At 42.0% G+C, this 27,638-nt stretch overlaps 1 protein-coding gene across 2 annotated transcripts in view; it reads right to left on the reverse strand.

The window, feature by feature from the left end:
* METTL17 (methyltransferase like 17) overlaps positions 1–27,638 on the reverse strand; it is a 760,923-nt gene that overhangs the window by 648,534 nt on the left and 84,751 nt on the right. For both annotated transcript variants that reach the window (XM_044058500.1, XM_044058499.1), the window contains exon 2: positions 13,999–14,152. In XM_044058500.1, coding sequence (XP_043914435.1) covers positions 13,999–14,152 — 154 coding nt within the window. The remainder of the gene's footprint in view (positions 1–13,998; positions 14,153–27,638) is intronic.

The following is a 27,638-nucleotide window of genomic DNA, read 5'->3' on the forward strand; positions in this document are numbered from 1 at the left end:
CTAGATTCTTTTTGGTGCCAAAAAAGACCGGGGACTGGAGACCCATTTTGGATCTCAGCCAACTAAACAAGTCAGTAGTCCAAACCAAATTCCGCATGGTCACGATACAATCCATTCTCCCATTTCTTTGGGAGGGTGTGTGGATGTGCTCGATAGATCTCCGGGATGCGTATTACCACATCAAAATGGACAAGCACTCCAGGAGTCTCCTTTGCTTCTGGCTGGGAGCCAATCATTACCATTTCAGGGCCCTGCCATGCGGTCTCTTGATGGCCCCCAGAGTGTTCACGAAATGCCTAGCAGTGGTGACAGCTCATTTTTGACTTCAGGGATTCCAGGTGTTTCCGTATCTAGATTGGCTCCTCTCCACCTCCACCAAGCGCCTACTGGTCAGGGCTCTCCGCTACACTCTAGCACCAACGGAGTTCCTGGGCATCACCATACACTGGGAAAAATCCAAATTTCACACCACTCAACAACTGGAATTTATAGGGGCAGTATTCAACACTGAAACAAGCCAAGTCTCTCTTCCTCCTCGCAGACATCAGAGATTCAGGTTACAAGTACAAGTGATACTCTGTCGAAGGAAGGTGTATGAAAGGGAAGTTCTACAGGCTCTGGGGTCTATGGGGGCAGCCATCCCAATTGTTCCCCTAGCCAGATTGCATATGAGACTACTACAATGGCTCCTTTTGTCCCAGTAGGTATCCAATCTTCATCCCCTGAGCTCACAGATCCTCATCACCAACTCCTGCAAACAAGATCTCCTCTGGTGGATGAGAACAGACGAATATTTTTGGTGTTGCCCCTTCCAGACTTCCCAACCCAACGCCACGGTGACTACGGACGCTTCCCTGATAGGGGGGGGGCACTTCCAGGGAAAGACAGTCCAAGGCACGTGGTCCAGCCTAGAGGTCAACTTGCATATCAATGTCCTGGAGTTAAGAGAGGTGCTGTTAGCACTGCAAGCACTTTATCTGCTCCTTCCATCAGGAACGATCGCTATCCAGTCGGACAACATGTCTGTCGTCTGGTACATAAACTGGGAGGGACCAAATCCTATCCCCTATGTCGCGAGGCCATGAGAATTTGGCATTGGGCGATAGCTTCCAACCACTTTTTAATCACAACGCATATCCCAGGGGAGCTCCAACATGATTGCGGACAGGCTGAGCAGATGCATCCTCCGTCCTCACGAGTGGTCTCTCATAGCATGACGGCAGAAATCTTCAGCCGTTGGGGCCAGCTATGCTGCGATCTTTTTGCTTCCCCCTCAAACAAACAATGCAGCAGAATTACTTTGCCTTCTTTCCCCCACACGGGGAGTCACTGAGGGTTTACTATGACAATTTCACCATGCAATTGCACGGCTATGAAGTATTCGAACAACGGAAGTTTGACTACTTCATATTTTGGCAGGTGATGTGAGCGAACGTTATTATTGCGAATGGACTGTGTATTTGCAATTATAACGTTCGCTCATGTAACGGGATTGCAGTACAGTGCGGTTAGGGAAATGCATCCCTTTCCTCACTGTAGTGCAATCACGGAGTTGGAATATTAAGTTAGGGGGGTGTGGGGGGCACGTGAGTTTAGGCTAGTTAGTTAGGGAGTTAAGGGAAGGGTGGGATTGCTGTTAAGTGTCGAAAATGTCGAGAGCGACATTTTCGACATTAACAGCTGGTTTTCGACTTTAGGAAGGTTTGGAATTGTGTACATTCGGCGAAACACTTCGCTGATAAGTACACAATATGTTTTAATTTTCGACATAATGATAGTAAACCGTCACCGAGAGACGCTTTGACTCATGGTTGGCCTGTGGGTCTCCTCTATGCTTATCCTCCCATACCTCTGATACCCCTATTTCTAAGGAAAGCTATTCGGTTGAGATGCAAAGTAATCCTCATTGCCCCTTTTTGGTCTCATCAAGTGTGGTTTCCCTTCCTCCGACCTCACCTGTTACAACCTCCTTGGATCCTGGACACTCGTCAGGACCCAATATCTCACCCACAAGGGCTGACTCCCCCAAATCTTTCCACTCTCAAGCTGACAGCTTGGTTTCTCCACTTCCATTAGTTGCCAGGCAGGAAACCCTCTCCTTATCTGTCCAAGATATTATTCTGGCCTCCCATAAACCATCCACCAGAAAACTTTACAGAGACAAATGGAAAAGATTCACGATCTAGTCACATAATCGGATGCTAAATCCATTTTCAACTCCTACAGCTGCTATTCTTCACTATCTTTCTGAACTGTTTGACAATGGGGCATCAGCTTCCACCATTCAATTCCATTTAGCAGCTATTTCCAATTTCCATACTGGTTCCTCTTATTTCCACCTGACTTTGCAAGACTTTTCTCAAGGGAATTTTCCATAGTAGACCTCCTATCAGGTAGCCTGTGGATGCATGGAATCTTTCCCGGGTTCTCCAGTCTCTCTCTCTACCCCCCTTTGAGCCTGCTGCGACATGTGATCTAAAATTCCTGTCATGGAAATCTTTGTTTTTGTTAGCAGTCACTTCAGCCAGACGAATATCTGAGTTACAAGCCTTATGCATCAAGAGCCCGTACCTCGTCTTCCATAAGGACAGAGTATCACTTCGTACTAATCCATCTTTTTCTCCCCAAGGTGGTTTCCAACTTCTCTATTAATCAGTCCACTGAACTCCTGTATTTTTTCCAAATTATTCAAACAAGGGAGAATACTGCCTGCATTTATTGGACATTCATAGACAACTACGTTTCTACCTGGACAGAATTAAGTCCTTTCGCAAGTCAGACCAACTTTTCATTTCATTTTTGGGTTCTAGAATGGGGTGTGTTGTATCTAAAGTTACTTTGTCGAAATGGCTCAGAGATTGCATTACCTTCTCGTATTTTCTTACGAATGAATCTAAGCCTGTTCAAATCAAAGCTCACTCGACTAGGGCTATCGCAACTTCTGTTGCCTTCCACTCCAGGGCTTTCATGGATGACATCTGTGCAGCAGCCTTTTGGGCTAAACCCCATACCTTCATCAAGCATTACAAACTGAATCTGGTCTCCAGGGGGAGAGTGGCCTTCGGCTCAATGGTTCTCAGAAATGTTCTCCCATAAGGGCCACCCAGGTTCTCCAAATAGCTTGGGATTCTGTCCCACCAGTGATGAACAGGAAGATGATTAACAACTTCAGATAAAGAAGTTATGTCTTACCATAACATTCCATCTGAGTTGTTGATGATCTTCCAGTCATCACACCCTCCCACCGTCCCCCACCAAAGGCTCCTGGCGGATCTTCTGGGTCCTTGTGGTGTTTCAGGGTTTCTGCACAGAGATGACCTCTGACTTTCTGTTTCTTCTATATGTTGCATGCAAACTCGATCTGAGGTAACTGGGAGAAGGGCATTGTGGGTAGCAGCTTAGGTCATGAGTTTTTGGTGTACGCCAGCTTGGTATTTGGCCGACTCGGTTCTGAGGGCTCGGAACCGAACCCATCAGTGATGACTGGAAGATCAACAACTCAGATGGAACGTTATGGTAAGACATAACTTCTTTTTTTTTTAACAATGCTGAACTTCTAATAACAATCCTAAAAATTAATAGGGAAAACTATATGTGTAACAACAATTTATATACCACAAGGGAATAACACTAATATTGATTACAGCATACTGGATTGTTTAACCCAACAAATTAACTATGAAACTATAATACTTGGAAATTTAAAGATAGACTGGCAACTCAAAAATTCCACTACCCCCACTGAATCCATAAACTTGTACAAGAGACAGTTATTAAACACACCTACTAGGATCAATAAAATTTCAGGGAGACCCTCAACATTAGACTGGATTCTTACAAACTAGACAAACAGACAAAAGTAAGCTGCCTCTCAGCATAAGTGACCATATACCAACATATACCATTAGAACACACCATAACCTAGATAAACATATTATCTATCATCAAATATGAAATACAACCAATTTCAGTGAAGACATTTTCAATGAGACACTACAACAATACAGCTGGACTGTACTGAGAACAATGCCACTAGATACTGCTGTAGAACACTTTAACAACATATTCTTACAGTTAATCTAGCACCAATACATAATACAAGAGTGAAGTCCAACCTCGCACCACGGCTGATAAAAGAGACAAAAACAATCAGGATAAAAAGGGATAAAGCCTGGAGAAACTGCTATAAAAGTAGAAGTCAAAATGCCTTTCAGCAATTTAGACAAGTTAGAAACCTTGCAAAACTCAATGTCAAACAGGATAAACAAACATACTATACCAACCTACAAGACAAACAAACTTTTTTTTTTGGTTATCACTAAAATAAACCATTCCACCCTGGCAAGACCAACACTTCTACAAAAACGAACAATACGTCAGACTCTATACCTACAGAGTTGAATTCCTACTTTATACAATCAATATTATTGCTCATAGACAATAATATTTCTGTCCCCTTACTCTATCCCTGTCCAATCAGAAACATCCACAGCTCTTCAGTTTTAGTCCAATACCTACCAAAATCATAATGAAGTTGCTCCTTAAACTAAAGATTGTTTCCATAGCTGTAGACCAACTACCATCAGACTGTCTAAAAATGGCTGCAGAAGTCATAACCTTCCCCGTGTCCATACTAATTAATAGGTCCATAGCAGAAAGATAGATCCCTTCACTGTAGAAAAAATTCTACAGCATACCACTGCACAAAGACGGCACATCTATAGAGTTTAATAACTACAGATCAATGGCGATTCTCTCCCCCCTCCAAAATGTTAGAGAAATGCATCCATATGCAGCTGATGTAATACCTAACCTCAAGTAATCTGCTCTCAGAAACACAACATGAATTTAGGTCGCAGCACAGCATCACTACTACTCTACATTTTTGCCAATATAATAAACCAACATAGAAACAATGGTCTGCTTGCGTCCACCATGCTCTTAGACTTCCCAAAGGCATTTGATACTATCTCACACCAGCAACTGCTCATTCGACTCTCCTCAATAGGACTTTCACAGTACTCCTTGTTGTGGTTTCTTAGTTACCTATCTGGAAGGCAACAAGTCGTTAAACAGCAGCAAACCTACTCATCCTTTCAACCAACTACTACAGATGCCTCTCAGGGCTCTATCCTGGGTCCACTCCTATTTAATATATTTATGAATAACTTCTACACCTCCATTCACCATGCAAGTTTAGTTCAGTATGCAGATGACTCAACATTAATATGTGAGGCCTCAACAATAAACAAGCTACAAAGATATTACCTAAAAATCTTTTTCCTCTGCAAAAACCAGGCTCAAAGAATCAAACCTGCCACTCAACCCCAAGAAAACTAAGTTAATATTTTTTTACCTCAAAAAGTTGCCGAAATCAAAAGTGATCTTCTACCATAAAGTTTGCAAATAATACTGTCACTGAAACTGTAACTTACAGTAAACTTCTAGGAATTGCAATAAATGACACTCTCAAATATGACCAGCATATAACTGCACACCATTAAATCTACACATGAGGAATAGACTCCCTTTACAGGATCATAGAAAGTTACTGTGCTAACGTCCCTAGGGCCCTTACAAGACTAGCGAAGTTCTATCCTTATTTCCATGATTAGCACCTATTGCCCCTGTCCAAGGAGGACACAGGTGGAACCCCCGAAGTGAATTTACGGTTACCCATCCAATTGTCCAGACTGCATTTGAAGACGGCCAATGAGGTGTTCTGTTTGACATGAAGTCAGAGTCTATTACAAAGCTGTGGTAACCGCTGTGAAAAATTTTTGTCACTGAAGCTGGTTCTAGTAATGTCACATACCAGGTTAAGTTCTTTAGAGTGAGTAACCTGTGTACTACTTGACTTAAGGATATGCAGCATTTCCAGTAAAGCAGGGTCAGAGATTGCCTTGGATGTAAGGCAGATGTCACCTCTGATTAGTCTGTATGAAACAGAAAAAAGTGACAGTGATTTCAAATGATCCACATTGGACAGATGCTAAAGACCTTGAATTTTCTTTGTGAGTAGCCTTGGTGGTCTCTCCAATTGCTGCAGGTGCTTGGAAAAGTACATACCAAAGGGAGTGTTGTACTCAATTATTAGCCTGATGAGGGAAAAGTACAGGGAAGCTACAACTTCTTTTTTTCTGGAGGCAATCCCCTTATTTAAGAGATGACTAATATAGAATCCCCTTCTTACCACTGTGGAGACATCGTGGTCAAAGGTAAGGTTGCTGTCAACCTATGTGTCCAGGTCTCTCACCACTGAGTGCATACTTAAGGTGTTGCTATTGATGTGGTAGTTAGCAGGAACATCGCTCTTACCAAAAGGGATGATGATACATTTTTTTTACATTGAGTTTAAGGCCATGACTTTGGCATCAGTGATTTGTTTGTGTAAGACCCCCTTGTAAGATGTTGACATCATTTGGAGATTCTATGACTTCTCAAAGTTTGCAGTCATCAGAAAACTTTGTCAGCCACAGACCTTTAGTTTTTGCTTGTACTTTGGAGAGAAAGATTCCAAATGGTAGAAGTCCCAGAACTGATCCCTGTAGAACACCACTGGTTACACGTCTGCTGTTGGAGGTAGATTCCCCTATTTTGACTACACGGGTTCTATTAGTGAGCCAGTTAGCGACCCCTCTAATGATATAAGGGCTTATACCTAGCTGGGTGAGTTATTCAATGATGCCTTTGTGGGGCATAGTGTCAAATGCCTTGGCTAAGTACAGATTTCCCCTTGTCCAGGGCCTTGGTGACGGTCTTAAAGAAGTCCACCAGGTTTAACAGGCATGACCTCCCTTTGACAAATCCAAAATGAGTAGGGTCAAGTGTTTGGAGATTACCTATATCTTTGTTGATAAGGTCCATGATGAATCACTCCATGGCCTTGCAGATAAAGCTAGTCAGACTAACAGGTCTATAGTTCCCGGGGTCAGTAGAAGCACCACCTTTGTGCAAAGGAATAATGGTGGCCATTTTCCATTCAGTTGGGATGAAGCCAGTGCTTAGACTATGATTGAAAAGAGTATCCAGTGGTGTTGCTAATTCTTGTTGGAACCCATGTAGGATGCAGCCTGGGATGTTAGCAGGTCCCATAGATGCTGTTTTTGGTCTTAGAGAGGGCATTTATGACCGGCTCTTTAGAGATACAAGGTAGGGGACAGGTGGAAGGGATGTCATTGGGTACGTGTGGTGGGGACAGGGGAATGAAGTTTTCACAGAACCTGTTGGCCAACAGGTTATATATGTCCACGGGTCCAGTATAAGTGGCATCATTAACTACCAGTTTGGCACAAATCTGGGCCTTTCCTTTTAGGTTACAGATGTAATTAAAAATGCCTTATGGTTGTCCTTAGTTGAGAAAGCTAATTTGGATTCGTAGTTTGCTTTGGAGCACTCCTATTTGCTTGTTTAAGTTGAGGAGGGAGCGCAGTTTAGGGCTCCCTCCCTCCTACTCTTACATAGCAATTTCTTCCTTTTATTGTAAAGCCTGTTAATAGCAGCTGTTCACCAGGCAGGTTTGCTCTTCCTTAAGGAGCTTGTTTTGGTCCTATCAGGTACAGCTGAGTAAATGCAGTTATACAGGTGTCTGTATAAAGCATTGGTGTAGAACTCGGCATAGTTGCCAGTTCCATCTCAGAAGGGAGGTGCAGTGAAGCTATTTATACTATCCCATAAGAGGTTACAATCTGCTTTGGAGAAGTTTTTTTTAGTTTAGTTGCTGCTGGGGGGGGTGAGTTGTGATAGTTACTTCGAATGAGACTGATTTGTGGTCAGATCTCACTATGGAAGACCTCACAGTACGGCTGTTACAGTGGTCCTCCATATTGATAAGCACCAGATCCAGGATATCGGCACCCCTTGTGGTGGTGTCAACCAGCTGGTCCAGTGCACTGGAGTTAATGAAGTCGAGGAACCTTTGGGTAAGTGAGTTTCTGCATGAGTAATTTATCCAGTCAATGGATGGGTAAAGTTTCTCAAAACCATGGTGTTCGGATTTATTTTGATAGACTCAAGTAGTTCCAAATAGGCAGAGTGGGTCTCCTGATTCATGAAGGGGGGGTCCTTTAACTGGCAATGACTTAAACAGGTGTCCTACCAACAGTTAATTGGCATCTCCTGGACTCGTACTGTTTAACCAATCTGCAGGTGTATTTATCTTTAATGAATACTGATATAATGCCTCCTTTAGTTTTCATGCTTTCAGTTTGTGGTCTGAATGTGTGGAAGGAGGTGTAACCCAGAATGGCTAGGGTGCACTCCACAGCCTTGAACCAGGTCTCCATGACTGCACAAATGTCTGCATCTTCCAAGGTAAGGACTGCTTCCAGTGAGTGCAGTTTCTTGTTAAGACTCCCAGCGTTTAGCAGCATAACCTTGAGGTTGTTTTTAGATGGAGTTTTTACGTCTGGAATATTGTCCTTGAGACACTGCCTAAAAAGGCACTACAGGGGTGTTAAGAGCTTTAGCCAGTAGGTGAAATCCTAGGGGTGACAGATGAAGACCATCTTTGGAAAAGCATCGAGGTCTGTCGATTATGTCATCCCAGGTGGACAGATACTGGATCCCCTTAGAATGACTCCAGAAACTAAGCCAAATATTGAAGTCAATCATTTTCGGTTTGTACTGAGACATCATCCTAGGTGAAGGTAAAATGCTGCTTAAGGCTACGGACATACCTGCCTGAGACACACAGTCTGAGATCTCAGACATGTCTCTTTTCATATAGTCCACAGACAGGTAAGTCATAAGTTGTTCACACCAACATTGACTATGATGGAGTCACAGAAGTACCTGTTGTTGAGAGACTTGAGTGCATATGTGATATGATGTACTGTGGCACCTGACAAACAGCAGACCGCAAACTTTTCCCTATCCAACCTGGTGACTGGAATATCTGTGTGTCTCATGATGGATTCACCTATGACTGTTTGGTTTTGTGTTTTACCTTAAGGGTTTGACAGGTGAGACACTGGTGCATGAGCTATTATGCGTACTGTGTTCTGCAGAGGACGTATGTGTAGCATGCTTGTGGTTGTGTTTGGGAGGTCTCTGGTGTTTAGGTATGTTTCTGGTAAAGACCTCCACATATGTAGGTAGGTGTGATGTGGGTTTGGGTGGAGTAGGAGGTGAGGGGTGCATGCTGACAACCCTCTCATTGTCATATGTACTGACTGGTGTGTGACAGAGCATGGATTCAAGGTTCTTAATATAGTTGCATCTCTCACATGTTGAATTTGTGTGGACTAGGAGTAAAGGGTTGTCAGTGAACATAAGGCAGTTGCGACACTGCCTCAGGATGCCCATGTTGACCAAGCTGACTGAAGAAACTCTGGGAATTTGTCCATCCATAGTGTTAGGTAAATTAATATGGTCAGGAAAAGAGGTCTCACTTAGGAATAGCTAGTGGGTGAGAGGTGTGTTGGTACCTCTGAGGCTAGGCTTAGTGTTCCACCTGACAGTAGGGCAGGGCTGCGAAAAACCTCTGGAGGACCACAAGCAAAGCACTAAGGGAAAATTTAACAAGCAAAACATTTGTGTCTATAACCACCAACGGTAACCACCGCTACATGGCAGTGCACGATGGTGTGCTACATACAAACAAGCGCAAGCGTGAGGTTTAAATAAAACAAGAAATAACACTTTTAACTCAAATTAGCCAACAAGGATTCTCTCTCTCTCTGCAACATAGGACCAATGGATTCCTTAAAGATACTGCAAGAAAAATTCTAGCCACCACCTTCTTATTGGCAAATTTCTTATACGCCACTCATATCCTAACAAACTTAAACAACAGTCATAGAAAGAAACTTACCTCCTCCTGATACAAGAGAATAGCTAAATTTGCCACCAGTCTCCCTCATATCAACCACCACTGTCATAGCTTAAAGCAATTAAACTGGTTTGAATTACACAACTACCTAACATATTCACAAGTACAGCACACAAACTAATTTATCATCCAGAAAAATGGCCTGCACTACAAAACCTGTTACTACCCTACTGTCCAGCAAAGAACCTTCGTTCTAGTAACAAATTCTTGTTGCTTACAAATAAGTTAAATACAAACTCAACAGTTTTAAACCACTACTTAAACATCTTAACCAATCATGGTCCTGAACATGCTCATCACAAGGTTAAGACTTTGTGTTCACCATACGATACTCTCCAAATACTCTTCTTAAACAGAATATTTTCAACCTCTCAGTGAAACGACAAAACAATTTTTATGCATAATTGTTGCCTGTACAATCCACTAAGTCACACGTGAGCTTTCTCTTTAGTAACTTCCACCTCTGTAAAATCTTAGAATGTATAAATGTAACTACTGTTTGTGCATAAATGTAGAAATGTAACTACTCTGTGTTTAACTGGAACTTAGTACAATGCAATGTAAGCAAATGGAGTTTTTCTCCCCGGGCATCCACTGAAAATGGATATTACCCAGTTGGACTTTCCCACTAAACAAATACAAATAAATAAATAAATACTTCTGGGGTCCTCATTTTCAAAAAAGCCACAGAAGAAGACAAAAGCATTGGTTCAATGGGTCCTGAACCTGCTTTGAAGTTACTTGTTATGGTGAGAATAACAGAAAGAAATGGCATGAAACAACCATTTTGAAATGGCCTGTTTTGACACTGGTTATCTTCTTACCTTCATAGGAAATAAATTGCTCATCGCCCTTCCTAAAGAGTTTTTGTTTTGTTCTAAGTATAATCTGAGCTGCCTGTGGATATCCAGAGTATGCAAAATTTGTTTTCCCTTGTTTACAGGTTCTGAAAAGAATACCGGGAGATGAGTCATAGTAAGCAGGCATAAATGAAATATTTGCTCTCAGATATACCCTATCCTTGTGAAAAACCCTGATACACATGGCACCATAAGAGCTTGTAACTCAGATGCTCTTCTTAGAGAAGCCAGAGCAATGAGTAACACTTTTCCAAGTTAAGAAATTTAAATCAGCCTCAGATGCTGATTAAAAGGAAGAAGTGTCAGTTTCTCAAGCCCAAATGTAAGATCCCAAAGGGAAACCACCAGTTTTCCAGGCAGACAGATATGCAAAACACTTTTCAAAAGCTGTTTGACTTGAGACAGAACAAAAGGGTTCTAAGGGCAGTCAAGTAGAGATGGCTGAAGAATGAATAGTGAAAGAAAAGTAAGAACCACAGGATGATAACTCACAAAGATATTCTAGAACCAGAGGCAAATGGGCCCTAAAACGGTCCTGGTTCTTAATACAGCACAAACCAGAAAATTGTTTCTACTTACCCATATATGACTTTCTAGTAGGAGATTTCTTACCCCCCTTTAATACCTGCTGTGTGTTTTGAGAAAAAAAGTACATAAAAGATATTAAAATTATATTATCCAGTCAGTCAGTTAAAGAAGGCACAGGATGGGCTGTATTATACAACCCGTTTTGTGTGAGGAAGTCCACCCTGTGGGGAAGCCTATGGTAATTGCCCTTGGCCATTTTCAAGAGAAGGGAGAACCATTATTGCCGGGGCCAAAACACAGTCATCACAATTATCTTCCAGAAGTCCTTCTCAATTATCAGAAATACCCTTTAAATCATCAAAAAGAGTGGAAAAGCATACAAGAACATTCCTGTCCATGGGAACGAGACAGTATCCATCTTCCAGACCTTCTTGGAAGCATTCCTGGTACAGAATTTCTTTAATTGGCTGCTCTGAATGGAGACAAACAGATCTCCTTAGGAGTTCCCTACAGCGGGATCAATTCCTGAAAGACTCCTGGATGTAGGTTCCATTCATGAGAGTCTGTACTGGTCCTGCTCAGCTTGTCTGCAACAGCATCTTGATTAGACAGACTGTACAAAGCTTGGAGGGTCAAAACTGAGCTGAGCTGCTACATTCCAGGCTACCATGGCAACTTGGCAAATGGGGTAAGATCTTGTACTTTCCCTATTTATTTATGTACCACATTGTTGTGGTGCTGTCTGTGACTGCCTGCAGAGGTCCCAGAGACCAACAACAATTTAAGGCTTCTAAAGTATTCATTACAGTCATCATTTCCTTGACATTTATGTGATTTTTGTCTCTCGTGCTTGTCCCAGAGTCCCTGAATTTCCACCCTCTTGCATAAGCTCCCTAAACAAAGTCTGATGCATCTGTTGTAACAGACTGAGCAGGAGGAGGAAAAGAGCGGATTAAGAGATAGTGGGTTCACCTGGTATTGCAGCTTCCTTCAAATAAACCCCAGTGCTGGAATCTGAAAGGATAGTGGGTGTTGATGCACTGAGATCAGATTGATCTGAGGTACCAATGAATTCTCATGTGAAGTCTGATCAAATGAATCATCAGAATCACAGAGGCCATGAAACCTAGAATCCTGAGATATTCCCTCACTTATGGCAGGGATTAGTTGGAAAGATCAGGAATTGTTTTTGGTAAAGTTCTACTTTGTACTGAGAAAGGAAAGCCCTTCTCTGGGATATATCCAGAAGGCATCGCAGAAATACGATCCAGTGAGAAAGAATGAGAGATTATTTTTTTTTTTGTATATTTATCTGGAACCTCAGGCTGAGTAGTAGTAGTTCCTTGAAGCATGACAGGGAATCTTGACATTTGGAAAAACAGCCTGCAAATATAAGACAATTGTCCAAATATGGAAAGGTACAAATGCATTGCAGTCTGCAATGAGCAATTACTAGAAAAAGGCATTTTGCAAATAGCCTTAGTTCAGTAGACAAACCAAAGAAAAGACAGAGAACAGAAAATGTAAGCCAAATACAGGAAATTTTAAAAAGAAAATGTGAACTCCTCACATACTGGTATGTTAATGATAAGCGAGGAGTATGAGGCACACCAGAGACTGGAGGAATAACATCTTGAACTTTGGCACTTTGACACAGAGGTTGAATAAGGAAAGGAATGGGACTGGTCTCAAAGTTCCTTCTTTGTCTGGCATCACAAAGATTCTCGAATAAATCCTTTCCGTGTCTGATCTGGAGCACTGATTATATGACTCCAAGAGACATCTGTGCTACAAGTTGAGGAAACAGTTAAATTGGGTTTGCAGGATGAGAAGGAATTCCCTGAAAAGAAGAAAGGGACCCCCACTGCTAACCTGCTGAATTACTCTTAGAACCCATTTGTCTGGCATTACCTGATGCCACAGAGGAAAATGTAGGTCTGGACTCTTGGATAGATTTTAAGGGATTACCACAGTAAGAATCTTGAAGGGCAAAATAGATATTCTGGCTTACTGGGCTGTCCTTGGCTCTGGGAAGATTCCCTCTTCTTTTTGAACCTTCTTGCCATTGTTTTTAAAAGTTCTGTTGACTTGTGCCTTGCTGAGGCTGCTTGTTTGCCCAGCTTTGAAGGAGTGCTAGATGACCATGAGTTCCACAAAGAATGCAAGGACAGCATATTTCAGCAGCAAGAAAGTTGGAAGCGTTGGAGTCCTAACCACTGATTTTACACAACACTCCTCAAGCTCCACAGCAATTAGAACATAAGGAAGGAGACATGAAACATTGAATATTAGCCAAAGGTCATACCCTAGGCAGGATATAACCCATACAGCTCAGGCTACTGCAACAGTGATCTAATAACGAACACCTATATTCCCTCTTCCTACTCCCTAGTCTTTGGATTAATAATCCCATTCACATGAGCATGACTACATATGCAAATAATTTAATGAAGCCACCTTAGAGCAGTGAAAACAAAACATTTAAACTGATGTTTAGCCTAACATTCATTAGGTAGCATAGATTTCACTTCCATTAAATGTGCATCTGTACAAGGTTCTTAAACAAAACATAACATTTTGCAGTTAGTTATGCATTCTTTGAACAATGGATTAGATCATTATATTACTATTTTTACTGTAAACTACAGCTTTTTTCATGCCCCTTGTGACTGTGGTGATATACACTGGAGAACAACCCTTTTGCCTGTTTACAACAACACTAACTAAACAAATGCACAAACCTTATAACTGGAAGGAGTGGTGTATTTGATGACTTACTTTCTAGAACAGCCTGGGCTGCATCAGCAAGTTGAGATGGGAGATGGACAGTTTTCAAGCTAGTAATTCCAGGGTGTTCACGGTGTGGCACAGTTTCCAGAAATTCTGATAAGTTATCGACCGGAGCTATCCCAGGAATGATGGTGGCCAGAGTCTATGGAAAAATGTAAAGCATTTTAGCACTCAAAATATGTTCGAATGCAAGGAAAAGAAAGCAATGGAATACTTGTAATCTGCATTTGTCCCCACTATTTTGTCTGCCTTTATCGCCTCTTTTTGCTTCTCTTTCTATACAAGTAAAAAAAATCATTGCTATGAGTAGTCACCACCAAAATATACTGTAACACACTTAGGTTCATAGATGTGTACTAAGCTAATGGTCCTGGAGCCTTTACAAGCTTAGCCCATAGAAGTGTCCTGGCATCATACCGCCCAAAGTTAGTTACCAGTGCCTCTATCAAGTACAGCCACTGGAGTGATCCCTGGGATGAATTTTCTATTTCCCATCCACTCATCAAGATTTCTCTTGAAGAGGGCCAGTGAGATGTTCTGCTTGACATGTATGGGAAGTCTATTCCAGAGCATGGGCAGTCTCTGGGTTATGGGCCTGTCCCTCCAGCATGTTCTGTTGACTGTGGCAATGAAGTTGAGGTCTCTGGAGCATGTGGTGCAGAGGGATTGGGATGTCTTTAGATGTAGCATTTCTAACAGAGCTGGGTCAGACATGGCTTTGTAAGTCAAGCAAACATCTCCTCTTAGTAGACGAGAATAGCTAGAGTGTTTTTGAGTCTGTCCATGCAGGACATGTGTTTAAGGCCTAGGTTCTTCTTCGTGATGTACTTTTGTGGCCTTTCCAGCTGTTGCATGTGTCTAGTGAGGTACATGGCAAATGGGGCATTATACTCGATGACTGGCCTAATGAGAATAGAGTAGAAAGAGATGCAAAACCCTTGGTAATAAGATGTGCCACATAGAAGAACTTTCTGACCACAGTAGCAATGTGGTGGTTGAAAGAGAGGTTGATGTCAACCTGTGTCCCCAGATCTCTTATAACACCATCAGTGTTCAGTGGGCTCCCATCGATGTGGTAATTAGTGGGAATTGAGTTTTTCCCAACTGTGATGACAACGCATTTTTTGGCATTAAGCTTAAGGCCATGGTTTCGACACCAGTCATTGGTCTCAGTGAGGCCTTTCTGTAGGATGTCTACATCACTTGGGGAGTTAATAATGGCTCCCAGCTTGTAGTCGTCTGTGAACTTTGTCAGCCACAGTCCCTCCGTGTTGGCCTGGACGTCTGAGAAGTAGATACCAAACAGGAGAGGACCCAGGACTGATCCCTGTGGGCCTCTACTCTTGACTGGTCAGCAGTCTGACTTGGACTCCACTGCTTTCACAATGTGGATTCTATCTGTGAGCCAATTTGCAACCCACCTAGTGATATAGGGGTTGATGTCTAGTTTAGTGAGTTTATCAATAATTCCTGAGTGAGGAATGGCATCAAAGGCCTTGGCCAGATCGAGGTAGGCTGTATGAGCTGCCTTGCCCTCATCTACAGCTCTGGTGACCGACTCAAAAAAAGTCAACCAGGTTGAGCAGGCATGACCTACCTTTCACAAAACCAAACTGCGTGGGATCTAGAGTTTGGAGATTCCCTATATCCTTGTTAATTAGGTCCATGATGATGCGCTCCATAGCCTTACACATCAGACTCATCAGGCTAATGGGGCAATAATTCTCAGGGTCTGTAGTCACACCCCTTTATAGACAGGGATGACTGTAGCAGTGCGAAATTAGGTAGGGACAAAGCCGGAGGTGAGGCTGTGATTGAACAGGGCACACGGATGTGGTGCCAGTTCTCTTTGTAGTTCATGCAGAACTCATCCAGGGATATTGTCAGGTGCCATGGAAGCTGTATTCTTGGCCTTGGACAATGCAGCTTTAATCTGTGCTGCAGTAATGCTGGGTGCCCGGTATTCCTCTGGTATTGTGACTGGTCCTTTGGGGGGGGGGTAAAGTTAGCACTGAATCTGTCTGCCAGTATATTGGCAATATCTGCTAGCTCAGTATAAGAGGTACCATTGTGCAGTAACTCAGAGCAAACCTGGTTATTGCCATGGAGATTCTTGATATAACTATGGAAGGCTTTGTGGTTGTTTTTAGTGTCTGCCGCAATTCTGCCTTCATAGCTGGCTTTAGAGGTTCTGATGAGGGAACTCAACTTTTTCTTGAGGCTAAGGGAGTTTTTCCAGTCTTGGGACTTCACCTTTTTCTGCAACAGTTTCTTTCTTCTACTGTAGAGTTTATTAATGGCAGGGGACCACCAGATTGACTTCCTTTTTTTGGAGGAGAGCTTCCTGATTCTTTTGGGTATGGCTAGTTCCATGCATTTATGTACGTGTCCGTATGGTGCATTGGTGTATGATTCGATAGTCATGCATCTATTTTACACTGGCATGGGTGCAGTGAAGTTAGCCACCTCTGTTTTTAGGAGCCCAAAGTCAGCTTTGGAGAAGTTTTTCATGGTGGTTACCTTTGTGTGGGGTGTGGATAAGATGTGGATTTCCATGGTGATTAGTTTGTGGTCATATCTAACCAGGGAGGAACTGACTATTGGTGTAGAGCAATGGTTGTCCATGTTAGTAATAACCAAATCAGGGATATTGCTTCCTCTAGTGGGGGGTACAAATGAGCTGGTCCAAGGCATTGGAAGTTATGAATTCCAGGAAGCATTTGGCCAGTGTATTGGTGCATTAGTAGCTTTCCCAGTTGATGGAGGGGTAGTTGAATTCACCTAGTATGAGAGTGTTTGGTTGGACCTTAATAGTTTCCAGGGTGCTTAGGAACATTGAGTGAGAGTCTTGTGACATTGTTGGGGACCTATAGCAGGCTACAACCTAAATCGCCGTCTTACCCAATGTTAGTTGTACCTGAATTATCTCAGCTGTGTTATGCTGGGCTACTAGTCTGGAGGTGTGCATATCCTTTATGAATATGGAGACACCACCACCTTTGGAGCTTCAGTCCATGTTCTACGGGCAAAAGGTGTGGAATGAGTTATAGACTGGTAGCCCAGGGCTGCTTTCTGCTGCTTTAAACCAGGTCTCCGTTACATTACTAAATTTACTTTGTCGTATTAGATAAAAACTGTGAATAGTGTTTGTTGACTAGTTCTGACTTTTTAACATCTTGTGGTTGTCAACCCCAAATTGAGTGTTTATGTAGAATCACAAATTAATATACGTCTTGTATTGTTAGAATCATTCTGTTATAGTAACCAAATATACATTTTGAGATACCATTTATGAACTTGGGGTTAGTGTCGAAGGCTTAGATATGCCCTGCTATATCATGATGTGTCACTAATGACACTTTGGGTTTTAAAAAGTTCTTACATCATATGTAAGTTATGGCGATACTAAGTTATGATGTGCGTGCACATTGAGAATGTCACACATAATGTTTCGACCTAATACGATTGTAACATTTCGTGAGGAAAACATCAGAACACTTATGTTTTATAACTCACAGTTGATCTGCCCTGAGTACATTGGTTATTGGATATCAAGATGAAGGTTCGTCGGCTATATTATGTTTGCCGATGTGCATATAAAAACGTCAAGAAAACAAGAAATTAAAAAACGTATGAAATAAAAATGATAACATCTTCATAGTAACACTTGACGCATGAGTTTGAAAATGTTCCATGGTTTATTTTTTTGCATATTGATATGCATATGTACGTTTGTTTGATGATTATAGTTTCAGAAAGACAATGAACCATAAAATGGGTTGGTTAAGAATCATGTTGGTTCCATTTGCGGTGTTAACTTGATGTGCTTTAATTTATTTAAGGTGATAGAGCATATTTCATATATTCAGCTGAAGCGCATATGCACACATTAGCGTTTTATGAATTCTTCAATACCTATATTAAGTCATTATATGACTTGTGTGATATGATACATTTTAAATATTTAATGCATTTTAGTGTTTCTAGTGAAAGGATGAAGGATGTTTGTTTGCATTATTTACTATATTTGCTGAGAGAAGTGACACATTTTGGTGGTCACTTTAACGGTATTGATTGTGTTTTAATTAATTGGTTAATTGATGATTGTTTTGATATATAAATGGGCGTCTTTTATGTGAAAATTGTAACCTGAGGAAGCGCACCTGTGTGCGTGAAAGCACTTGTTTTTACAAAATAAAACTGGATTTTTATTTTATCGTGGTGGTTCCTAGCAGTGTTTTTTCAGGTCTCCGTTACAGCACAAATGTCGAAGTTCTCCATTTTGAGGAGTGTTTTGAGCAAGTGCATCTTGAGATTTAGACTTCTAGCGTTGAGCAGCATGACCCTCAGATTGCATTTATTTATAGCTGTTACGGTGGTAATTTGGTTATTGGAACATCGCCTAAAAAAGGCACTATACGGGTGGCAACAGCCTTAGCCAGTATCTGGAAACCCAGTGGTGAAAGATGCAGGCCATCTCTGGCAAAGTGGTCTGTCAATCATGTTATCCCAAGCAGACAGATCTGTATCCCCTTAGAATGACACCAGAAACTCAGCCAATTGCTGAAGTCAATAATTTTCTGCTTGTACTGTGGTATCATTCTGGGCGATGGTAGGATGCTGTTCAGGGCTAGGGTCATACCTGCCTGGGCCACATAATCCAAGAGTTCCTCCATGTCTCTTTTCATTTAGTCTAGGAAGGTGCATCTCAAGTCATTCACACCCACATGGACAGTGACAGAGTCATACTTGTACTTGTTGTGGAGTGACCTGAGTGCATGTGTTATATGTCAAACTCTGCCACCTGATAGACAGCTGACTGTTACCTTCTCTTTAATCAACCTAGTGAGTGGGACATCAGTGTGCCTCACTATCGAGTCATCTATGATTAGTGTATTGGGCAAGCTGTTTTGCCTTAGGGGCTTAGGTTGAGGGGCACACTGTGTAGGTGAGCTATGTGTCTTGTGGTTTGTGCTGTGTTGTGGTGGTTGAGTGCGTTTCTGCCTTGGAGGTCTCTGCTGTTTTGGGTAGATTTCTATTGAGAGCCTTCGCGAAGGTGGGCGTGTGGTTTGTGTTTTTATGTGAGAGCTATGATGGTGGGTGTTCTGGAGGGCTATGTGTTGCTGTGGTGCAGGTGTTGACCTTCTTCTCTTGACCAGCTATTCCAGTCTTGGCTTGAGAGTGTATGGCTTCCAATTTGGATATACAAGTGCATCTCTCAAAAGTCTGAGTGTTGGGAGGTAAGAGGACAGGGTTGTCTGTGCACATGAGGCAGTTACTACACTGCCAGTTACTAAACATGCCAGGAGGGATGGTCATTATTACTAAATACTGGAGCTGTTTCTTTATATAGTCCTTTTACAGGAAAAATGTCACTCAAGGTGTGTCTGTACACAGCACTGCCAAGCACTTGAGGGGAAACTAATACTTAGACGCTGAACATTTAAGGATGAAATATTTAGGGATTTTCGGAAGTTAGAAAGAAATCAAGCAGTACTTACTGAAAAATAAAGAATTAGTTTGTCAAGAATGATCAAAAGAGGGGAGTCGCGTTAAAGGCTACTACTAATGCTGGTCTCAGCACAGCTTCACTCTGTTGGGATACAATACTTCTTTGCTTCTTCTCTCACCAGAAGCAAAATGTTAGCACCAATCCCAAGAAAAGAAGCAGGCCACAGCCTGTTTGGTGATCCACAGCCTTGTCCCAGATGTGATGCAAGGGTCTGCAGGCTTGTACCCTTTTTTCCGGTAGATGCCTCAAATAGCAACCAGACCAATCAAGTACATTAAGCACAGATACTCACACTCTCCAACGAGAAAGAGTCAGGAATCAATGCACTCTGCTCCTACTCTCACCAGGATTAGAATATAAGCACAGATTCCAAGCTGTCACGTATAAAGCAGTTATTAAGCTTTCAGCAGTCTCCAGGAAATAATCTAACTGCACTCCTTCTCTCACCAGGAGAAAACAGAAGCACTAACACCAATGTGACTACTGAGAGGCAGATAGGCTCTCCAATAACTGGTGGTCTTGCAATAGATGCTTAAAGGTAAGACAAAAAATGGTTTATCCTAAATACTACAGTGTGTACTGGAGGAGTTAGATATGAAACTAGGCAATTTAAGTTTTACCTGTCTAAAAGTTTTAAGTGGAGTTTTAGTGGAAAGTCAGTATTTTTAAAACAGCAAGACAGATTGAAAGGGAGTGGTCACTTTTGTATTCTGGTACTATGGAATACAGTAGGATGACCAATAAAGTTAAATATTTGAAGGGGAAGGATTTCACAAAATGATAATGGTACTCACACCAGCCAGTAAAGCAGAGATGAAATGAGATATGTAGTCAAATTAACATAAGGGGCAGGCAACTAGAAAGACAGTGTTGTTTAAGAACACAACAGTAACCATGTGGGAGGGTGAGAAAAATTTCTATCTGACTCACGAGAGAAAGAGCTTTGGTCTCTTTTCAAGTTTTAGTATGCTGTTAAAAGCGGAACAGAAGCAACACACAGTGTAAACAAAACAAATCACAGTATACAAAATAGAAAAAGGCAATAAAGTAATACAAAATACAACAAATAAAAAGCAAACTAACCTCTCCCTCACAGCAAACTGTAGCAGAGTCTGGGTGAGCCTTTCCAGTAAAGCTTTTGCTTCCAAGCATATCACAGGCTCATGCACTCACAGGCAGTCATTAGTCCTATAATTGTGGGAATGTCTAAATCACTTGCAAAGACTTCTGCACCTTCTTGATAAGTTGCTCAAAAGTAACAGACTGGAATCTCCTGTTTGTTCACAGTTGTACGGAAACCACTCTTTCACTTGCTATAGAATCACTTCAAGTTATTTACCTGCTATTAGGCACCCATTCCCAGCAACAGCAAGACCAGATACCAGCGTGTTCAGCTATTGGCACCCGGGACTACAATTTAACCAAAGAGATCTAAAATGGGGCTAACAGTGGAACACTGGAGAAGCTACTGGCTAACACAAAGGGCTGAAAATTATTAGCTCAAGAAGTACAGACATTTTCTAAGAGCAAATGCATGTGTAACATTTTCAAGCCCATCCATTAATGCTGCCTCAGGAAGTTGTCTGTGATGATGACAAGATGATTGTAAAAGTCAACCACACACTTTATAACAGCAGTAGTTTGAGACCAAAATTCAGTCTTAACAAAGAAATGGGAGAGACTGTTACCTGGGAAACTGTATGTCTGGGGACCTATTATGGGAATATTTATTCGTATGTTAATAGTCCAACTGCTGCTAAGACGGCAAACACCATCAAGGTGAATAAATGCGAGTTCCAGTCGTAGAATGAAGAATGCTGTGGTACATGCCATGGAATTTTAGGATAAGAAAGTGCTTAGTAAGCTTTCTAGTTTGCAGATTTTTTTTAATCCATCCCAAAGCAGAGAAGAAAGGTAGTTTTAGGAAGTGGGTACAGTATGAAAGAGAATACCGACAAGGTATTAATGATTTTGTGACTCACCTGCCTTGTAATTCCTATGATTGTATGAAACGTTGTTACAGGTAATACAGTCAGCTTTAATACTGACTTCAAATGCTCTCTAAATTCAAAGAGCATAGCATATGGAGACTTTTTTGCACTTTCGTTGCACAGTGACAGTATTTCTGTGCATTTGAAAAACAATTGGTTAAAAAAAAATAGCCAAGTCATACAAACTCATACATTAAATTCAAATCATTTAAGGAAGAAAAAAATTAGAGAGAGGAAACTTTACCAGCTAAATGAGAAATTTCAAGGACAATACTTATTCAAAGTGAATGGGTCATTTTCACCTCTTCTCACAACTAACATTTAATTTGTTATCTCTGACCACCTTTTTAAACTCAAAGTTCAAGTGAGCAAGAACTCTGAATACTGCCTCCATTACAAAAAGAAATAAAGTTCTACAGTTAAGTTAGATAACCCAGAATCAACCAGTGACCTAGGCACTGGATGACAAGAGACAGTAGAGTGGCCGTTGTCAACTCATCTATCTTGTAAAAAGAGAGGTGATCTGACCCTTTGCACTGCTAGTATCCACTGGAGAAAGAGATGCATAGCAATTATGTTTATGCTAATGACGTGTGCTTGACTATGCCAAGGTGTGTGTGTGTGTGTGTGTGTGTGTGTGTGTGTGTGTGTGTGTGTGTGTGTGTGTGTGTGCGCGTGTGTGTGTGTGCAGTAGCCTTAAAGGGACATGCACACAGGAAGGCTTTACAGGCCCTCTCCTCTGCGAGTCTGCAAATCAGACCACCAGGGGTGAGGATAGGGCACAAAACCTTCACATGGCTGCCTGGATAACAATTATGGCTGGCAAACATGGAGGCTAAAAAAGACAGAAAAAAAACAGAATTACAACACAAAACCAACAATGGTAAAACTGATCCTGAAAACTGACTTACATTGGGGCACCTCTTACCAGGTCTGAAAAATAATGGATTATTAATACAATGTTAAACTGTTGCCACCCTTCAGCAGGTTTCCTTGAACCTGTATGACAGGTCTACAAATAAACTTAAAAACTGCAGATTGTATGTGGAAAATTAAGACAACTATGGAAAACCCACAGGTGCAATTTTCAAGTGGCTTTATTAATAAGAGACATCCTGGTCCCACAGGCACATCAAATTCAGCTGAGTGAACTGTGTTACTCTCTTGGGCTCTAAACTATGCAGCTTAACACCTTACTTTCCATGGTTTTGACTGCTGAAAAAAAAAAACACAGTTATGCAGGTAGATAGAAGCTCCTCGAAAAAGGCTTTTGCATAAAAGTGTAGAACAAGCTTGTTCTATTCACCCTCTTTCTAGCAAACGTGTACCTCCTGGTACATACAAAACGACAACACACCTATGCTGTCTAGGTCCATGGGGTAACTTAGCCAAGACAGCCATTCTTAATGAAGCCAAAAAGACAAATAAAAAAGAAAATAAAACCTTATAAAAGAAAGAAGAATAGGTAAACAATGCCTACTGCACCCTCAGGAAATCATATTGTTACGCTGAGTACTGCCATCAATTTGACATGTTACTTATGGATCAACCTACTGTTGTGAGCAAGCATAACAAGGAATAGACTTCCAAGTTTTCACCATGTACAGTTGCAAAAACCTTATTTACGAATCGGCTAACATCCAACATCAGCAAAATAATGTGACTACACGGCTCAGGGAACTGGTCGTTCAAACAAATTCTAATCACAGAGAAAGTACAGTTGTGTACACTTACCATAAATGTAGATGTTAGAGTGTCTTCACTGTTGCAGTCATCACTGTAGGGTTCTCCCCTGCCGGCAGGCAGTCCTCAGTCGGCCAGAATCCCAAAGTCTGGGTCCGGCGTCGGCTGCTCAGCCATGCTGCCTGACGTCAGAGCACCAGGAGTACATAGCTGGCAGCCGACGCCATGTTCTCCAGTTTTTCTTGCCCCAGATGTCAGGTGTTCCAAAATGAGTGTAAGCCCATACCCTTGGCAAATACACCTCAGAAGAAGGGTAAAGAAGGGAACCACACAAAAGAAAAAATTAGAGGGGACAGGAGGGAGGGTAACCCAGACTGCAACAGTGAAGACACTCGAACATCTACATTTATGGTAAGTATACACAACTGTACTATGTTCATCGTGTTTCACTGTTGCAGTCATCCCTGTAGGGTTGAATCCCAAAGCAGAAGAAAAAAGGGAGGTGGTCATAAAGTAGAGGGGGCGGCTAAAAGGCCCTGCAAAACTGCAGAAGCAAAGCCTGCCCTAGACTTAGAGTAGAGAGGTAGATTGTAGTGCTTAGAAAAAGTATGCACTGAACTCCAAGTTGCAGCTTCCAAAATGTCTTTGGTAGGAACTCCCCTGAGGAAGGCAGCTGAAGTGGCAGCAGCCCTGGTAGAGTGAGTCCTTATACTCCCTGGGATTTGCTTTCCATGTGTGAATAACAAAATCTGATTCCATGAGCAATCCATTTAGAAATGGTCTGTTTTGAAATGGCTTTGCCTTGGGAACTTGAAGCATAAGAAACAAACAATTGCTCTGATTTCCTGATGTCCTTGGTTCTGTCCAAGTAAAAACGTAGTTGTCTGTGTACTTCCAAGGAATGCAAGATCCTTTCCCCCCTATTTTGAGGACTGGGGAAAAAAGTTGGCAAGTGAATAGTTTGATTTAAAGCCACTTTGGAAACCACCTTAGGCATGAAAGTAGGATTAGTCCTTAAAGACACCCTGTCTTGATGAAAAATAATATAAGGTTCCAAAGCCATAAGAGCTTGCAACTCTGAAACTCTCCTGGCAGAGGTCAAAGCTAACAGGATGACTGTCTTCCATGATAAAAACTTAATGTCAGAAGTAGCAGCAGGCTCAAAAGGAGTAAAGGTATCTCGAGAAAAGTGTTCAAGACTGACAGATCCAGGATGGGTCTCCATGAATTTTGCTTTCTGGGGACTAGAAAAAGCCTTGAGTAAAAACCTTGTCCCATTTCTGCAAGTGGAACCAGTTCTATGGCCTTCATAGCCAAGAGGATTTCCACCTGGTTTAAGGCCTCTAACCATTGATGTTTTGGTAGATCTGGCCATCCGCTCGGTCTTGGTAGAGTATGAAAATGGAATTTGTAACCTCTTGAAACCACATCCAGAAACCACTTGTCTTGGGTTATACGAGTCCAATTTAGGTGAAAAAGAGAGAGTTTTCCTCCGAGAGGGGCTTCCAGGCAAGAAGTTCCTGCAGCCCAGCAGAGGGAGTCATTGAGCCTGTTTTCTATGAGCTTGAGATCTGTCCTCTCCACCCCTAGGGGTGGAAGCAGTCCACTGTCTTGGTCTGTAGGAGGTCTGTGTTTGGGGCCTTCCTCTGGAGCGTCTGTATCTACCCCTCTGAGGCCTGTCTGAATTGGGAAAGGACCAATTTTTAGTAGGCCAATTCCTACTAAATCTGGGGGGCTGTACTTGTAAGAAATCCTTAACCATTTGCATGGATTTTGCCTTGACCTCCATCTTCTTTATCACCTCTTCAGCCTTAGATCCAAACAAAACATTATGCTGAACAGGAGCATCCAGTAACTTAGCTTTTACTTGATCCGGCAAGTTTTGTTCCTTTAACCAAGCATGTCTTCCAATGACTGTGCCAGAGGCAGCAGCTCTACAAGAAGCCTCCAAGGCATCAAAACCACAGTGTAAACCATGCTTCCCCTACTTGTTCAGTGGCATGCATTAAATCATGTAATTCCTTATTATCTGCACAAGCGGTAATGGAAGTTAGCTTTTGTTTCAAAACAGACAGTAGAAATTGCTGGTATTTCAGCATATGAAATTGACAGTTTAAAGCCCTAATAGATAAAGTTGCAGAAGTGTACACTTTTTTTCCCCATCTCTCTAAAGCTCTGGAATCCTTCTCTGTGGGAATGGGGGTTTTAGCAGAAGCGGCCTTAACCCCCTTAGGGCCCTGAGAAATGGTTTCAGGATCAGCAGTAGGATTCTTGTATAAAAACTGGTGGGAATCAGGAACCCTATAATATCTGTCTGGCTTAACAGGAGCTGGAGGAAAAGAGTCGGGAGTTAAGTTAGCCTCAGAAAAGGCATCATCCACAATATCCAAAATTGGAGGAATAGCCAGGGGTCTACGTTGGGGAAGAAGAAAATACCCAAGTCTTTTCTTATATTCAGAGTACTCCTGCCCTTCCCAGTGAAAATGTTCCCTCAGTTCATGTAAAGTTTCCCCAAATGAAAAATCCTCAGGGGAAGAAGCTGAAGGAATGGATTCCTCAGCATCATAATCCTCATAAGGAGGAAAAGAATAATCCTGGTCAGAAGAAGACACTGAAGAAATAGAAGCCTGATCAGAAGAGTCATAATACAGTTCCTGCCTTGGCCTTTTATCTGGAGGGGGATGTGAACCCCTAATCATAGTAAGTAAGTCCTCCACCATCTTAAGTAACTGTTTCTGAGACTTGGGTCCCGGATCAGAAGAGGCCTGGGCTGTAGTCTTTGATATGGAAGGAGTCTTTGCCTTTGTCAGAAGCTGTGTAGGCCTGAAAACCCCCTCGGAAGCCGGTACCTGCACAGCGGCTCCGGACCCATCCGAAAGTCCTGCAACTGAAATATTCAAAGGCCTAGTTGGCTCCTCGTGGGAGTCCGTTTCGGCCATCGGTTCCGAAATGGCCGATGACAGGGGCTGCAAAAGTGCCTCACTGACGACGGCCGAACTTGAAGCTGGCTCTGCTTGTACAACGTCGTCTGTTTTGGACCTCGGAGGCCTGTCTTTATCCTTGCGTCGTTTGTGAACTCCGGTAGTCGGAAGCGTGTCCGACGACATTTTGTAATTAAATTGCCTACCGAAGTAATGAAATGCAAAATCGTACCTTCGTTTAATCATACGTTGATTAAATCTAGCACAAAACCGACAACTAGCTGTGTCGTGGTCAGGGCCTAAGCAAGGAATACAGTAAGAATGAAAATCCTTATGAGGTATTTGCTTCCCACATGAAATACAATTATTAACTTTTTCTGACATTGGACTGGAGCAAGAAAAAAGTTTCCCCAATGGGGTACTTAGCTTTGAGTGGGAGAAGAAAGTCTTCGGACTGAAGTACGAAAGAAAAAATTGTCAGGAGTCAGCCGACCGGCACTTGCGAACTGCTTTCACTGCACGGCAAGAAAGACTGGAGAACATGGCGTTGGCTACCAGCTATATACTCCTGGCGCTCTGACGTCAGGCAGCATGACTGAGCAGCCGACGCCGGACCCAGACTTTGGGATTCTGGCCAACCGAGGACTCCCTGCCGGCAGGGGAGAACCCTACAGTGATGACTGCAACAGTGAAACACGATGAACATCACTTGCTTCCTTTATTGATAAAATGCAGCAGTGGTGCAGATAGTTATGTCCTGCATTACTGCAAAAGCTCATCCAGGGAGTATCCACAGCCCCTCATGGAATGGAGAGAGATTTAAAAGTCTTTCAGTTTTATCTCATTTCACCAATTATCTGAAAATATACTCCACACCCTAGGAAAAAAAAAAGAGAAAACACTTAAAAGAAAAAAAGCTACAAACATAATTTACCACACTCAGTGCTGGCTTAAAAACAGAGTAAGCTTTTCAAGAACAGTTAATTAAGGGACAGAAAAGTCTTTATATAAAGTGGTCAAACATGAAAAATGCCCATATCAGGAAACTGCTACTCATACAATGTCAGACCAGACTTATCCTCCTGTGAGGATGTGAAAGGACAAGAACATTAGAAGGAGGACCTTCAGAAGGGCATAATCCAAGTTTAATAGGTGCAAGATATATTGGAGACACCAAGTGAACAGGCACATTAAACAGTTCTGATAAAGAACCATGTCCTTTGGGCTGCACATACAATTATGCTATACAGTTTACAATTGACGACAATTTCAGAAATATGAGCAGCAACATCTGGAGATTAAATGAGATGTATCGGTAAAGCAAGATCAAAGTTTGAAACAGTGGAGGTAAGGCAAGTCAGATCTGAACATTTAAAGACCTTTGGATCTTAAATGACAAAGGACAAGGAATGAAAAGTGTCAAGGTTAGGAAGAAGCCACCAAATCCTCACACTGACTGACAACATTACCAGGAGAAGGTGCTGTATTACAATGTATTTCAGTGATGAACACCAACTTTCA

The sequence above is a fragment of the Protopterus annectens genome, chromosome 16.part0 (genome assembly GCF_019279795.1).
Source record: "Protopterus annectens isolate FY-2018-M chromosome 16.part0, PAN1.0, whole genome shotgun sequence".
In the NCBI taxonomy this organism is placed as follows: Eukaryota; Metazoa; Chordata; order Ceratodontiformes; family Protopteridae; genus Protopterus; species Protopterus annectens.